Source organism: Pseudovirgaria hyperparasitica (genome assembly GCF_010093815.1).
Source record: "Pseudovirgaria hyperparasitica strain CBS 121739 unplaced genomic scaffold EJ05scaffold_12, whole genome shotgun sequence".
NCBI classification, from domain to species: Eukaryota; Fungi; Ascomycota; class Dothideomycetes; order Acrospermales; family Acrospermaceae; genus Pseudovirgaria; species Pseudovirgaria hyperparasitica.
The window spans coordinates 1,037,079-1,053,183 of record NW_022985560.1 but is presented as its reverse complement, the minus strand read 5'-3'; the positions used below and the strand labels follow the sequence as shown (position 1 = coordinate 1,053,183).

At 46.4% G+C, this 16,105-nt stretch overlaps 5 protein-coding genes across 5 annotated transcripts; 2 read left to right on the top strand and 3 right to left on the bottom strand.

Annotated features, from left to right (window-relative positions):
- Positions 1-3,796: 3,796 nt before the first annotated feature.
- On the bottom strand, positions 3,797-6,312 carry EJ05DRAFT_91507 (SGNH hydrolase). The gene is made up of 4 exons (XM_033750054.1): positions 5,828-6,312; positions 5,396-5,753; positions 5,218-5,331; positions 3,797-5,167 (listed from the first exon to the last, which is right to left on the bottom strand). The coding sequence occupies exons 1-4, from the start codon at positions 5,998-6,000 to the stop codon at positions 4,160-4,162; spliced, it is 1,653 nt and encodes a 550-aa protein (XP_033598601.1). The 5' UTR covers positions 6,001-6,312; the 3' UTR covers positions 3,797-4,159.
- EJ05DRAFT_512696 (uncharacterized protein) lies at positions 6,064-7,557 on the top strand (the record flags this gene model as incomplete). Its single annotated transcript, XM_033748363.1, has 4 exons — positions 6,064-6,177; positions 6,542-6,671; positions 6,724-6,992; positions 7,210-7,557. 4 exons carry the CDS (start codon positions 6,064-6,066, stop codon positions 7,555-7,557), a joined length of 861 nt encoding a protein of 286 aa, XP_033598600.1.
- A 1,236-nt stretch (positions 7,558-8,793) lies between these two features.
- Positions 8,794-10,356, bottom strand: EJ05DRAFT_487947 (uncharacterized protein; the record flags this gene model as incomplete). The annotated part of the gene is made up of 1 exon (XM_033745652.1): positions 8,794-10,356. One exon carries the CDS (start codon positions 10,354-10,356, stop codon positions 8,794-8,796), a length of 1,563 nt encoding a protein of 520 aa, XP_033598599.1.
- Positions 10,357-10,827: 471 nt separating this feature from the next.
- On the top strand, positions 10,828-13,201 carry EJ05DRAFT_512694 (cytochrome P450 monooxygenase). Its single transcript, XM_033748362.1, has 5 exons — positions 10,828-11,471; positions 11,533-11,703; positions 11,758-11,929; positions 11,975-12,583; positions 12,638-13,201. The coding sequence occupies exons 1-5, from the start codon at positions 11,286-11,288 to the stop codon at positions 13,072-13,074; spliced, it is 1,575 nt and encodes a 524-aa protein (XP_033598598.1). The 5' UTR covers positions 10,828-11,285; the 3' UTR covers positions 13,075-13,201.
- Positions 13,202-13,510: 309 nt separating this feature from the next.
- EJ05DRAFT_518789 (cytochrome P450 monooxygenase) lies at positions 13,511-15,421 on the bottom strand (the record flags this gene model as incomplete). The annotated part of the gene is made up of 5 exons (XM_033748710.1): positions 13,511-14,013; positions 14,065-14,250; positions 14,304-14,723; positions 14,799-14,970; positions 15,041-15,421. The coding sequence occupies 5 exons, from the start codon at positions 15,419-15,421 to the stop codon at positions 13,586-13,588; spliced, it is 1,587 nt and encodes a 528-aa protein (XP_033598597.1). The 3' UTR covers positions 13,511-13,585.
- Positions 15,422-16,105: the final 684 nt, after the last annotated feature.

The following is a 16,105-nucleotide window of genomic DNA, read 5'->3' as shown; positions in this document are numbered from 1 at the left end:
GGTTTTAAGGATCTTATCCGCCTATTTAGTGAAGATCTAGTGATACTAGATATAAGAGGTGATGCCTAGAGGGCTAGAGAAAGAATTTAAAGCTATAATAGCTTTATACGAGGTGTTAAGAGAGAATTTTAAAGTTTTAGAGGTAAGGTTAAAGGTATTAAAGGTAAGGCTAAAGTGGAGCTTAGGTAGAATTAAATGTGGGAGCCTAGCCCCGCACTAGGCCTAGTCTAGCACTAGTATATATTATATTATATGACTTTAAGCCCCTCGTACGAAAGAAAAACTTTAAAATTTTAGAGTATACTAGAATATCTACTTTGCTATTCTCTTCTATACGAGGAGTAATAGCTCCTAAATCTATATAATTAGTTGGCTTTCTCTACTAAGACTCTTTTCCTTTCCCTTTTGACCTTATTATTATCCCTATAGATTAATTCTAGGTAATATCATCCTCTTTATTACTCTCTCTACCTTCCTTCTTAATGGATGATTATCGTATAGAGGTTTCAGCTTCTACTATGGATATTAGCTATATAGAAAGACTAGAAGAACTAGGTAGTATAGGGGGAGAGCCTTTAGTACTACTCGTATAAGTAAGATCTAATATATGAAGTTTCTCTTTTAGAGAGGGGTAAGAAGGCTTATTCTTGATATCCTTAGGCGTCTCTAACTTAAGCTCTTTCTTGATTTTTATTTTTAGCGTACGAGACTCTCCTTTAGTTTTAACCTTTATATAACTTCTCTTGGATACTGCCTTCCGGATAAGACGCTGGATTTCTAGGTCTTAAATTAGATCCTAGAAGGGATCCTTATCCTAGATTGTTTTAGTCCTTAGCCTCTTTTATATAGATGGTGCTAGGCTCTTAATCTTATTCTCCACTACCTCTAATACCTATCTATATATATAGACCTGGATTAGCTTCTTTATAGTACCCTCTCCCTCGAAAAGCTTACTATATATAAAGAACTCATCCACTATATACTTCTCGTACATGGAATTTAGAAGGTTAGTTAGTTTATTCTACTAGCCCTTAATACTAGTAGAGATATATAGAGAATCTATGGCCTTGAACTTATTTAGCTATAGAGATACTCTAAACTCCCATAGAAGTATATCTTGTACGAAGCTTATAATATCTTAGAAATAGGTATTAACTACCGGGATTATTATAGCTTCTATTAAGTAAATAAGTATATAAAATAAGAGAGGGGAGAGAGAGTTAACCATGTACGACTATAGCCTATTATTCTTAGAACTATTCCTTCCTTTATATATATAGTAACATAGTAGTATATAGAAAGGAATATCTTGCTATCCCTCTTCTTCTTTCCACTATAAGATATAGTCATACGATATATAGATGCTTGTCTTTCCTATTTAATAAGCGGGATGTTTCCTCTTATACGAGTAATTATCTATACGGTATCTACTCTAGCCGGTGGCTATAGTATAAGAAGATATTAAGTTTATGCCTTAGGAATAATAATTACTAGCTGGCTTAGAGGAGGTACACTCGTACGAAGAGTAAGGGATTAAGTATTTAGTATATATAATCTTAGATAAGGTGAGGGAGATCCGATTAGGGATGAAGTAAGATTAATAATCTCTATATTAATAACGAGGGTTTACTAGTAATCTAGATAGGTAGCTACTTCGTATAAAGAGTGGTGCGTCCTAGTTTTAGGGTAGTAGTTATAGAAAGTATTTAATACTGGTATAGCTATTTAAGATAAGAGTGGAAAGGTTTTTATATAAGGAGAATATTAGAAAAGAGAGATAGGGCTATAAGTTATAGAATAACTAAAGTACTCCCGTATGACGCTACTTCCTAGATTATCCTTTATCTACCCTATTATTATTAAGATTAGACGCCTTAACATTCTTAAGAGAGGTTCCCTATATAGTCTATTAGTATACCACTCTTTATTCTCGTACGGAAGAATAATACTTATAAACTAATTAGGATCTAGATATAGATATACTAGGACTTCTAGCCGAGGGGCTATTCTAGTATAGATATAGTCCTAAATCCTACGGCGTAGCTGAACATAGATATCCATAAATGGACTTCTCCGTTCTTTAGCCGTACGAAGCGGTATACCTCTATTAAAGCTAAGATCTTTAAGCTAGTTCGTATACTATAGTAGTATATTAGGTAGTAGATATATATCTATATCCTAAGCTCCTACCTAGCCTCGGATAGTAGTAAGAGCCTCTTAATTAATAGGTACTACTCCACGTTTAATACCTTTAGCTAGTATAAAGTAATTTCGTACGGGTGGTCTAGAGATAGTAGATAGTCGATCTCTCTATTTTTAAATAGGATACTAATTCTATATCTATACGAAGCTTGAAACTTCCGTATAGAGAATTGGGATATAGATTACCTAAATAGTAATCCGATCTATATAACTCTATATATTAAAGATACCTCTCTACTTAAGCTCTAAGAAGAAGTTCTAAATATCTATTAGCTAAGTATAATATACTACCGTACGATACATACCCTCTATCGGAATAAGAGTGCCTTAGAAAGCTATGCCTACTAAGCCTTAATCCTTTAATTAGATATACTTATCCTAAATATCTAGTATTAATTTAGTAGAATCTCTAGGTTATTAACCTGGCGGAGATTCCACTAAATATTTACTATATAAGTTATCTTACTACCTCTATCACTTCGTACGAAGCGTGGCTAGATACCTCTAATTCTTAAAGTTTCTAGAAACTAAAAGAGATAACTAACTGCTATAGTAGATAAGATACTAATATAGGCCTAGATAATATATCTTAAGTATATATCTATATAGGCATAGATCTTAATACCGTATAAGCTAAGCTTATGGTACCTATCTATACTCTAGATATAATTAGGACCTTTTATAATATACTAGCCTCTATAGCGCTGAAAATCATAATAGCGGCGTCGTACGCCCTCTGGATTTAAGATCTTTATAGCCTAAAATAGCCAATCTCTAGATAGATTCTTAGAATAAGTCTTTATATATAGATAGAAGGGTATAGATACCGTGTAATCTAGACTCTAGCTCCTAGGAAATATGTATGGAGTAGGCCTCGACTAAACCTATTAATTACTCCTAACTCTAAGCCTTCCTATACGAGCTGTATTACCTTCTTACTTTTAGCCTATTATATATTAATACCCCGTACCTTTTATACGATACCTATATCTATATAATAGTAATATAGAGAACTCCGTAAGATCTTAAACCCTTCTTCTTAAAGGATCCGAATAATCTTAGTATCTAGAAGAGCTAGTTTAAGGGTAAGAGTACGGATTCTATTCTATAGGCTCTCTCGTACGGAAGAGGGAAGTAAAGAAGAGTCCTTTTAAATCTTCTATATAGAGAAATAGCGCTTAAGCGTACGATAGGATACTATAATACTATGTACACGCTTAATCTAGGCTAGGAGATCATTCTAGGTATAACTAGAGGTATATTTTAAGATAATCTCCATCTAGAGATAGGCTATCTATTACGCCATTATATAAAGAGAGAAAATATATATAGATAGGCACGTATTACGTACGAAGAGAGGGATATTTAGAGAGGGGGGGAGTAGGTTTGATGTATATGAGTATGCTTTCAAGGTGTGTGCCCTCGGCAAAAAAAAAGTGTGGCCCGCTGACACATACCGTCCACGATAAGTATAGAAAGATCTACTCTCGCTGTAGTAATACTAGAACTTAGTGTTCTATACTTAAGTTATCTTTTACAGACTCAACTTCTACTCAATACAACTTCTTCAATCAGCAAAGGGCAGCAACATAGGACCCATGATCAAGGGTCTCACTGGTCTGGAGCGCCACACCTCTCAAACATCATGGCCCGTCTCGTAGCCTCACGTACATCAAACTCCATCGTCATCTGTATGTCAGCTGCTGTAAGGATTCACAAAGACGTGGACCAAATGCCAGAGCTGTTCGAAACAAAGTTGTGCGTTGACGATTGATTACACGAGCGCTGCTGGTCCTGCTGGCCTCACAGGTGAACTGCCGCCAATCCGGTCGACCTTCACTGCCGCGGTCGACGGCCGAAATACCAGGTAATGCAATCGCGATAGAAAGTTCCACCTTGCTTCCATGAATCGCTTCCGCGCTTCTTAGTATCGCCTAGTTTCCATTGTCAGTTCAGATCATTCCATAATTACGAGAGCATAATTCGCCAATGTCCAACCAAACTTACAGTTATCGAGTGCGTTTATGAGCCGCTCATTACAGATGTGCTCGAACCTATCCGTTGATGCATCCGTGGAGGGGCAGCCGTCGAGTTTATCGTTGGCTGTAGCTTCGACAATGATCCCAACACCCTCTACGGCCATGTTAGAGCCAAGGACCATGCCAGCACTATGAGTTGCCGAGCAGAAGTTGGCAATCGCCTGAAGACCCGCTTCACGGGGGAAGTAGTACATCTCGTCGCCATCGTCGTGTTGGACGTTACAGGTCAGAATACCGAGGTCGACGTTGACTGGAGGAAGTGTTGTCGGGCTCAAGCTGCCCTTGTCGGCCGGACACGTATCCCTTGTGATCTCTTCTGCCGGCCAATGCTTGGCGATCTTTTTCGCGGAGTTTGCCTCGATCTGATATAAGACGAGATTCGCGATGAGTTGATGGCCGTTTGGCCGCGGATGGAAGACTCGACCGTAGCTGTCTGGGAGGACGCCGGCGGAGTAGCCGATCGCGAGCTGTTCCTCCGTCGCCTGGATCGTATCAATTCTGGGCGGGGCGCCTTGCGCGACTGGCATGTTTATATGCCAATCAGGGTGCTTTGCCATGTTTTGCCGCACGAAGTCGTTGATGCTGCCTTCGAACGTGCCGTTCATGACGAGGCTCGGCGTGAACGTGCTTGGAGATCTAGCATCCGACGTTGTAAATCCGTCGGTCTCGTCTGCGTTGTCGTCGGTGTTCCACTCGTAGTAGAGCAAGCCGTAGCGGTTCGGATTGGTCTCTTTGTACGCGTCTTCGCAGAAACGGCCGCGACCCTCCGCGAAGTACTTGTTGTAGTCGACAAATGTTACCAGATCTCCTGAAGCGCGACCAACGGCATCGCTCAACACCTTGTTCATGTTTGTGACTAATTTGTTCATCCGTCTTCTCTTGTCCTGGGTAAGGTATTCGCGCTTGCCGATCTCGTACCAGAATGCCTACGTTGCATGAGTCGGCTATACCTGTGTCGTTTGTATGGTCTTCTTACCCAAGTAATGTCATCGCACTGCTTGCTGTCTTGCCCAAAGAACTGTGCATATCCAACGTATATGATCTGGCCGCCATACCTGAGCTTTTTCTTAGCATTATCAATGAGGGTGTCCTGTATTTATACACCTTAGAAATCGTTTGCTAAAACAATAAATGTCGTTAGATGAGTCACTTACCAGTTTCGAATGGAAGTCCGCCGAGTCGATGGTCGCCTGCGCTTTATCGAGCTCACGTTGGCAAAACGAGGTGAGTGGGTCGGCGTTAGAAAGCCATTGGAAGACGCATTCGTTAAGCATGTTCTTAAAGTTCGCATCATTGCCGCCGCCGCTGAGCGTGATGAGGTCCTGCGATGCGTCCGGCAGACCTTTGACTTGACTTGTGATGCCATCTATTGTGGCTCCTGAGCATGGCCGATACGTGAATTTCCGACCTTTGGAGCTGCCAAGGCGAGGGTCGGTGTTGATGAGCACGGGGAACGACTGATCATAGCGCGAACAGAAGTAGTCGCCCCATCCGCCGTACTTTTTCCCTGCTCTAGACACCATCACTTAGCATCAATACATGATCGTTGAGTATCGATACTTGATTGACGGAAGGTCAACACGTACCCGATGCCTGCCGAATAGGAGTCGCCGGCAGATGCCCAACTCTTGATCCACGAGAGGTCTGCTGGATCGGGGTTGTTTCGACGTAGAAGAGAAGTTGCTGGAGTGATATCTGAGGGCAAGCAGTAGGATGTAATTACTAAAGATGCCCAGAGGGCAAAGAATGAAAGAGACATCTTCTAGCCTGATGGTAACAGGAAGAATCAGATGAAACTAAATTGAGCAAGCGGAAAACTGTCATGGCATACCTCTACACATCATATAACATCTCTGAGCAGCAGTCGATGAAGAAGCACATTGTGTTACGCGCGATTGGCTCGTCCGGTCGCCTTGCCAGAAATCCTGAGGATTCGGTTGGTCCTAAGAAAAGTATCCCCCACACATCAGCCTTTTCGCTTCTCGTTATATCATAGTACGGCGCAACAGAGGTGGCCTGAGCTGATGAGGGCCATAGCAGTCGATGAGGTATCTGCACCGGTCGAGTTGACATTGCAGCCCCTGCCAAGAAAGGGGCGGAGTTGTTCCAACATCTACAACAGTCGAGGCCCTGGTAGGAGAACCCGGTCAGTTCCTTCAGGTAACCACGTCGAGCATATAGCAGTAGACTTACAACATATTTGACAGTCAAGGCTGGTGTGATGTACGACTGACCTATTTTCGGTCTTTAAGATCCTTAATCCTTTTATAACCATTTGAAACAACGTTGAAAATGTATAGATTATCATATTCAAATCTCGCAAGATTCTCAATCTATCCAAATCTTCAATGGAGTTCAAAAGCATTTTCCTCCTCTTTTGCCTCTGCCTGATCCAGGGATTTGCATCTGCAACACTCGATATCAAGCAGGGTGAGTCCAACATGTCCTCAAATGCCGTGAAACTTCCCTGAATATGTGGTAGATGAGACCGACGCAGGATATTTCCATTGGTCCTCGGCCAAGCGCTTCGCCGAAGATGCAAACACCGTCCGCAATGCGCTGCCTTCGCTAGCTAGGCAAGCGTACGAAGAGATGCGAGACGATGCTCGGAACAAGGGCTTACCCGAGGGACAAACACCTTCTGCCATGGCTGCCTTAGCTGTCGGTAGCGATGTCTACTTCTCATCCGGCTTAATAGGAAGACCATACCTTGTGCATCCAGGAGAGGTGCAGAACTACATCCAGGAAGGGGTACGTAACCTTGGAAGGCACCTGTTAGCAATAGCTTAAACAGCATCGAAACGACAATTGCGGAGATATCGTTTGATGGTGTCTCAGCGCTAAGAATTTATCGAATATCCCTTCGATGGGTCATTAGGTGCACACGTCTTCGACATCGCTCGAGATGCTGTGCGAGATGGCCCTCAGGCTTACCTGCTTTTGGTGTACTGTTGCTGATCTTTGGCAGGTAGCCAAGGAAGTCGAGCTGGCCATTTTCCGTTGTCAGCAGACGTACCAGAGCGAACACCGCTATGATATGCGTTGTGCTGAGCCTATCGCGACACAGCAATACCTCGTCAACAACCCGGACAGGTCTATCGTCGGCCAAGGGAAGATCTCGACTTATGGCATCCTCAACAAGAACGATGTGACCAACACAGGCATCCTGAATCCTTGTGAATCTAGATACGGTCGGTGGGGCTGCCAGGTCTTTATTGACAAGCTGCAGATTACAAGAGTCGGGAATCAAGGTGACAAGCCTGGATTGCCTTCGATCCAGCCATCACAAGGCCTTGAGCATTGCTTCTGGACATAGAACCGAACACTTCTCCAAAAGGTGTACTGATCAGGCGCGAAACGTCATTGCTATATGACTCACGCCATTGCGACGCAACGTGTTGGTAAATCGAGTTGGAGAATTTATAGAGTTGTCGAAATGCATCTGTTGATTACCTGATGCTATTCAGAGACTGTTAAATAGCAATATGATTTGGACAGATTAATGCTACTTGTGCCAAGTGTTTCAGATACTTTTGTGTTTACTCACACGAAATGGAATCTTTGTAAGCAAATTGGCTGCTAAGGCTATAGTATAGCTGAGCTATTGGCAGCAGGTTAGGAATAATAAAGGTCTTCTCATCGTTTTGAATCTGGAAGGAGTAAAGAGACGGTATCTTTGAGTTCACTCAGGTCTTCTTTACTTCGTAAATTGCTTACAAAGTAGGACTGAGTCGTGCCGGGACAAGCCCTCGTGTCACAAGGCTAAGGCACACTGAGAATCATAGTCAAAACTACAGATCACCCTTACCAAGACTATACATAGATCAGCCCGGCCGACCCGGCCGTGGACTTAAATATAGGCTCCAGTGTAGCCAAAGGGGCCGATTCTGTACTGTGTACTCTGCCTAAACACGACACAATCAGCTCGCAAGTTCGTGTTGGGTTCAGACAATCGGGCAAACAGGCAAACCAGAATGTGCTAGGATTGTCATGTGACTTTGTAGCAGCTCTGATCCGGGCATTGCAAACCATTCACGGTGCCAGGCGTCATTGAACTCGAGACGTACGAGCCTAGAAGCACCGTAGAGACCTCACGGATCTACTTCAAAGGTGATCCTACAGCCGGACCGCTTTCCGGCCACCCGTTCGATCGGCCGTTCAACGATACAGCCAAGTTCTCTATCGACATAGTTAGAGACGATGATAACTCGACAGTAACAAGTGAGCTAATGCGTGAGTCCTTCTGCCGCAATCTATATTTGTGTGCCAACACTGGTTTCTATGTCGTCTTCGTCAGCGCAGATAGAGCACTCAGAGATTGCTTGACTCTTTGTGGGTCATATGGCAAGCGCAATATTGGGAGCGATTCTGTTGTCAGAGTTGACATGGTGGATAATCGTACGACCGCGCCGCAAAGCCCAGCGTATCGTGCTCGAGTAGATAGTCGCAAAGCCAGTATACTGGCAGTCCCTCGTCCGTATGTGCGAGGTGCTGAAAAGCCTCTTTCTCCCAATGTCGTGTTCTTGAAGTAACGGCCTTGTAACTGGTAGGCCTACACTCCGCGTCCTCGTCCGCGGCCTCTCCCTACGTTGCCTGTCCCGCGACCCCCTGCCAGCTGAGGTCTGGGTGCTGGTCTGTTGCGATCCGGATGGATCTTCTGAATCGAGCACGGCACACCAAGCCCTTGACAAGTTCGAGACAACTCCTGCTGCACTGGCTCGTTGAAGTCGGAATCAAGCTGGAACAAATGTAGCCCAAATTCTGCAGTCTCGTCCTCCCCGTGCAAAGCCGACAGCCACTCTAGAAGCTTTGTAATGACCGGCATCAAGCTCTCATCCTTCCAACCATCGACGAGACAATTGTCACTTAGGTTGTCATTCAAGATGATGTGGCGGAGAGATGAAGGTAGGATCTCATTCCAATCCCAATCATAGTCTTTGCGGGTCCAGCCGAGTAGCGTCGCATAGGGTATAGTCAAGGTGTGCAATTGTGCAAGACTCGACAACTCCTTTCGTAGGCGGAAAGGGGGTTCATGGCCGGCAGCATAGCCCCTCTGAAAATGGATGCTGTCCTCTTGGATGTCGTGCGATGTGTGCAGCTCTTTCAAGCTATGAGCCACGTGGCACAGTCCGTCGTATAGAGGATCGAGGCCCACAGCATGTTCCGATATCGCCTGCCTCCGGGACGAAGTAAGCCATGCGTAGTCGGTCACGGCGTGGTACTCAAGGTACTGTAAACCAGGCGTGGCCGCGAGCAAGGCAATCATATCGGAGTCGCCAATCTGGTAGTGATACAAAACCAGTCGTGTGACTGAGGATCCGCCTGGTCGTAGGTGGCGGACGGCGTCCGGCCTCAGACTCATCACTGCTGCAACACTCTTGATGGCCGGCGCCATGAATGGAAATAGCAACGCATTATCCCAATCTTCTACGACGCTGGCGTGGCGACGCTCTCCGTATAGCAGGTCCAAGCACAGATTGCACCTCTGAAGCTTTTGGAAAAAGCCCTCTCTAGCCATCTTTTGCAGGGTGTCACGGACCTCCGGCACCCTGAAATAGTCAGAGCTGATGTTCGAGTCCTGGATAGAAGGCGTGAGACGAAGGATGTGAAGGCAAAGTGTCCATATAGACACCTGCGCCTGAGGTAGAGTCCGACTCGCGGAGGAGAATGTGGCGACGTTGTCGTATAGCCCAATCTCTTCTTGCGTGAAGTCGCTCAGATTAGCAAGTATATCAGGAGGCGTCTTGCCGCGAAGCGGAGCTTCGACGCTTTCATGTCCTCCTACCGGCGAAAGCGTATTTCTCCAGTGCAGCAAAGGGTCGCCAGCCAGAGACAGAGTGCGGACGGCATTGGCGGCTGTTCCGCGCGTGAGTAGAGAGCGGAGTAGCAAAGCGGCTCTTTCATCAGACCGTTCGGCGCCATAGAGATCAATGGCGATATCTCTGTAGATGATCTCATTTGCATGAACATTCAAAGCTCGCGAAAGGATGTTGATCTTGAGCAGATCGCGGTAGTCGAGGCATCCAGCTATGAGGTCCGTGACTAGCAAAGGTAATCCGCGTTGCTCGCAGAGCTTGTGTACAAGGCCGCGGATATCTGGCATGACTGTAACCATCGTGGTATTTCTCCGTCATGATCTGGAGATGTCATACATGCGACGAAGTCACGAAATGGTGTCGCTGAAGAGCGTATGGGATTTCTATTATGTCATCCTTGTTACTCAGATCTTATTGAATATTAGACTTATATAATTAGAGTATAGCTAGACTAGATAGAATAACTGATTAACTTTATTAACTCTAATCTATTGAATCTCCTATATCTAGTAGCTAAAAGCTACTTTTTATTCTTTGTAAACGGATTCGGAGGGCTCCGTGAATGCATGTAATGAAACAAGCGCGGCTGACTAAGTAGTAAGCCAAAGCAGGTCTAGACTATATCAGGCTAGCAAAATGCCAAGCAGACCACGATCATCGCTGCGATGTGGTGCTAGTCCTGATACGGCTTAGCGCCGGCATTGATGGTGCTCCCCCGGGCTGCCTTCCGTTTCTAGTCAGTTTTAGACTTCGGAACTTGATGGCGTGGACTTCTGGGCCGAGTGGTATGATGTGTTTGCTCCAATGTTCGCACGAGCTGCTACAGAAGATGTTTCTGCAAGGGCAAGGGTGACTTTTCCCGGAGGACAACTAGCCGCTTCCTGGTCTCGAGACGAGACGTCTTCCTTCACACGGCTCCAACCAAGTGGCAAGAACACGATCAGATCGAAGAGGTCTGCCGCGCTCCATCGATGTATATCGAAAGCATCACGATCTCACCGATTCATAGCTATCTATGACGTGGGAATAATGATGAGCTGATCAAAACGGTTCACGAGGAAGACAGGTCTGTAGTTTGGTACGAAATTCTCGGCATAGACGATTCCCCCTTTAGGGCTTTGAGGAGAGGACAATGGTCTTTAGAATTACAGATCTAAGCTGGCTAACGCCACTGGGATTCCGAAGTGTCTGTTCCATCGAGTGTCTCATCGTCTGAAAAGCAAATGAGATGAGTCTTGCAATGGAGGCATACTACAATATGATGTTCCTCCTCGTGGACCCTACCTTTCTAATACTATCTCTTGCTTTGTTCTGCTACCCTTTCATTATATCAAAGTCAAAGTACAGTCATCTTAAGGATGTCTCACTGGTCAACCCAGCAAAGCCGTTCTTTGTGTCCACTGAGAAGGCGAGGGTGAGTAGCTTTGTCCAGTCAATGCCAGCGATCGATGACTTATTATTACCTTAATCGATAGAGGAGGTTCATGAGATCCAGTCTAGAAATTGTTGCAGAAGCACGGAATCTGTATCCATACAAGCCCTTCCGCATGTATACTGATTGGGGGGAGATTCTCGTACTGCCGTCGACTTTTGCTGACGAAATTCGGAATGATCCTCGCCTGAGCTTGACGAAGGCTCTAAAGCAGGTATGTCTCCTTTTCAGATTTCGCGCAGATTTTCTACGACTTAACACCATGCAGGACCATCATGCCAGTCTCCCAGGCTTCGAGGTTGTTAACTGCATTGGGAGGGACGACGAATTTGTCCAATCGGTGGTACGCAAGTGGTTAACCCAACATCTGTGTGTCGTAATTGTGCCGGTCTCTGAAGAGACAGCTTATGCTCTGGACATCAACTTCGGACCCTCAACTGGTGAGACTCCTTATAAACAGAGGCAACATCGTACTGACCGTGCAGAATGGCATGAGACGAACCTCAAGGCAGCGGTGTTTGACATCATTGCTCGTATGTCCTCACGTATCTTCCTGGGATCCCAACTTTGTCGGAACGAAGAATGGCTCGAGATAACCAAGAGCTATACAGCGATCTTCTACACTGGATCATCACAGCTACGTCTGTTTCCCAGGGTACTTCGGCCCATCGTCCACTGGTTTCTTCCCAGCTGTCGTAGACTCCGCGAACAACAGAGGAAAGCGCGTCATGTGATCCGCCCACTCGTTGAAGCTCGTCAGAAAGCAAAGGAGGAAGCTCGTGCTAAGGGTCAGCCTGACCCAAAATTCGAAGACGCACTGGAATGGGCAAGTGAACAACGCGCAGCAACGGGCTCAGAGTGCGATGATGGTGTTTTCCAGCTCACACTATCCCTTCTGGCGATCCACAATTCGTTTGATCTGGTTCAACAGACCATGCTTGATCTGGCACAGCATCCTGAATTTATCCCCTCGATCCGAGACGAGCTAATTACCGTCTTACGCACACATGGGTGGAACAAGGCTTCGTTGTTCCACATGAAACGACTTGACAGCGCTATCAAAGAGTCGCAGCGTCGGAAGCCCAGCAGCATTCGTAAGTCTGACTAAGATCTCCTTCTGCACCTTCATTTGACCAACGACCTCATAGTAACCCTGCGCCGCTACGCCACCGACGACGTCACCCTCTCCAACGGCCTCCTGATTAAAAAGGGCAGTCGTCTCAACGTTGATTCAATCCGCATGATGGACGAGGAGCTATACCCAGAGCCCGAAAAGTATGACGCCATGCGGTTCTACAATCTGCGCCAACAGCCCGGGTGCGAAGCCACCGCGCAACTCGTCAGCACGAGCGCCGATCATCTGAGTTTCGGCCTGGGACGGCACGAATGTCCTGGTAAGGTATTCGCTGCTAATGCGATCAAGATAGTGCTATGTCATATCATTGCCAAGTATGAGTGGAAGCTTGCTGAGGATACTACGATTGTTCCGGATACGAAGGGGATGACGAATAAGGCTAGTCCATGGACGCAGATTATGGTTCGGAAGAGGGCTGGTGTGGACATTGAGCTTGATGGGCTGCTTTAAGGTAGTCAGGCCCGGCTTGCGGGTTTTGTGAGTTCAATAAAATCATGCGAATCTGTGAAGGTCTAGGCGATGCTACTGTAGTCTTTTTTTTTGTTTTATTTGGGTGGAGGAAATGACAATACTAAAGCAAGAAATGATCATTTTTTCTTATTTGTACTTGACCATACTATCAGTCATTCCAAGGAAGCTCATGAGCTGGGAAAGTGCAAAAGCGTGGGAAACAGGCAGAGGATGTCACGGAGGAAAATATATCTGAGAAAGCAATCATATTGCGACAAGGATTGTAATAGTCTTTACGGATAATTCGGTGCTTGACTTGAGCTGTCTGTCATACAAGCTTCATCCAAGGACTAATAACGCAGAGAGTGTGATATGGAAGATATATTAAGTAGAGATCCCAAAGACCACATCGAGAGGCTATCAAAGCCATATTATCGTTCAATCATAAAAGGTTCAGGCGTCCACATATCAAACATCACTTTACCATTCTGGCGCCTGCGACGCCCATCTCTCAGATGATAGCAATATCATCTCTCCTCCGAATGGCAACCTTGGCCGTCGGATTAACCGTCATATTAAGCCCAAACCGACGCGGCGTCAGGTCCGAGCCAGGCACAGTCTTGATATCATATTTCATCAGCACATGGCAAAGCACAATCTTTATCTCCTCGGAGGCAAACGCGCGGCCGGGACACGCATGTAGGCCATAGCCAAAGCCCATGTGATCAGGCGTTGTGCTGACCAGCTGAGACAGGTTCTCCTTTGTCTTGTCCCCTTCCTGCCGTCGGCGAAGGAAGCGGTAGCCGTCGAAGACTTCGGGATTCTCGTAGAATGCGGCGTCCCAGTGCTGGTTTGCAGAGACGACGGTGAAGCGGTTCTTGGGCAGCACGTTGCCGTCGGAGAGCGTGATTTCGTTGGTCGTGTATCGTCGCATGCTTGCTGTTGTGCGTTGTCAGTGGTGTGAGCAGTGTGTGCTGCAAGCTGGCTTACCCATGGCGATGGGCTTGAGACGCTGGCTTTCTTTCAGGACGCTGTCCATCAGTTTGAGGTTGTATAGCGAGTGTTTCACCCAGCCGCCTTTCCCTACCACCTGCACGATTTCCTCGCGTAGTGGCTCGATCAACTCTGAATGAGCGGCGATATCGAGGAGCGCCTGTGTAAAGCAGTCCGTCGTACCTGAATGCCACCATCAGCACCGACGCTTAGGCATGTCAGAGTCCTGGACATACTATACAGTGACGCCACCGACAGCGAAAGTTGCGCAGTAGCAGGATCATACTGCAGCTGCTTTTCCCGCGCCAGACCCTCAAACCAATCAATCGCATCATTATACTCACACTTCTCGCCTTTGAGCGCCGCGGCTGTCTTCTTCGAACGCCTCGTCTCCAGCAACGGCTCGATGAGACTGCGCGCCTCCTGCACCATTCTGCGCGCTGCGGTACACTGGGGAAGGAACCAGTGCACAACATCACGTAGCCAGGTGGGGAAGTAGCGTAGTTCTTCGACGGCGCGGAAGACTTGCACGGTGTATGTGGCGGTGATGCGGAGCCAGTCTGGGTTGCGACACATCTCCTCGCCCAGGAAGATGCGTGATGTGATGCGCGCCATGAGCTGTAGATTAGCTGGCTTGATCTCGACTTCATGCCAGTCTGATGAATGGTTAGTATATGGTTTCAGCTCTTGAATGTGTAAGGAGTTAAGGGGCTAGGGTAATTTGCCATTACTTTTGTCGTCTGTGTAGATATCTCGCAGTGCGGCAGCCGCCTCCTCGGAGACAGGCTTGGTAACTAGTGTAAGCTGGTGCGTGAGCTGGTGTCGAGCGACGAGCTTCATGACCTGGCTCTCCGTGGTGCCCTCTCTGAAGCCTTCGAAGCCGGGGAGATGACCATAGTACCACTGCTCATCATCAGTGTCATCAACGTCTCTCATTTCCCTAGAGATCGCCCAACGTCCGAGCTATACTCACACGATATGCAGCCTGAGAGAAGCTAAGATCGCGATGATTACGCAGCTCATGTGCATACTTGGGCGGAAGCACGATGATCTCGCCCACCTCGCCGATGACGCGGAAGATCTCGTCTGGGGCGGCCTTGATTTGTCTGGAGATCATGTCCCACGCATGGGCCATGAATTCCTTCTTAGGTCGTGTGTTCAGGAGCTCGAAGCCTTTCTTGCCATTGAGTAGGGGGTACGGAGATGACTGGACATTCTTGATGGCGAGAATGAGGACGGTGCTAATGAGAACTGTCACGATCAGAAGGGATGGTATGGAGAGTTTGTGCGAGACATGGAGGAGTTTGTTGACCAGCACTTGGCCGGCTACGGCTTCGGTTAGTGGAGGTAGCATTGTACAGAGTGTGTGGAGTTTTGATTTGGAGTTAGAGACGTTAGTAGTGAAGTGTGATCTATGAAGTGTCGACAGTGATGTGATATTACTATAGATATCTTTTCAGTGTCTTCTGTCTGTTTCCAGCGGCAGCGGTGGGAAGCAGTGGTGCTACTGAAAGAATGTGACATATTCTGCTCCTACAGCTGGTATCATCGGCGATTCGGCCAACCGTCAGGCCATCTCCTGGCTTGTGAATTCGATCGAGTCTTTGGATCAACGAACCATCGAGTATCCTTCGTGATACGTATCAGGTCGTACATTAAGCAACTGATCGATGCTGACTAATTGTCCCTCTGGATAGCCACCATTCCCTGGCCATATCAAATCTCCCAGAACCATTCACGATCATTGAAAAGTCCTGCAAATGCCGTATATTCTCATTCAAACATGCAGAAATGGACAACTGTTCCTCCGGATCGCCTGATGTTTTCTCTATATACATACATCCATGATACTTTGCATCGCCCAGCCGTTATCCCTCGAGACGGCGACCATATTCATCCATCCGTGTTTCTCTCCATACTCCGGGGACATGGACACATTACACACTACTAACTACGGAAGCTTTCCGCTAAAAGATTGTAGTAATTTTCTCCGCCAAGTCAATATTCCGTGTCTCTTCTTACATTACAAGACTTCTCA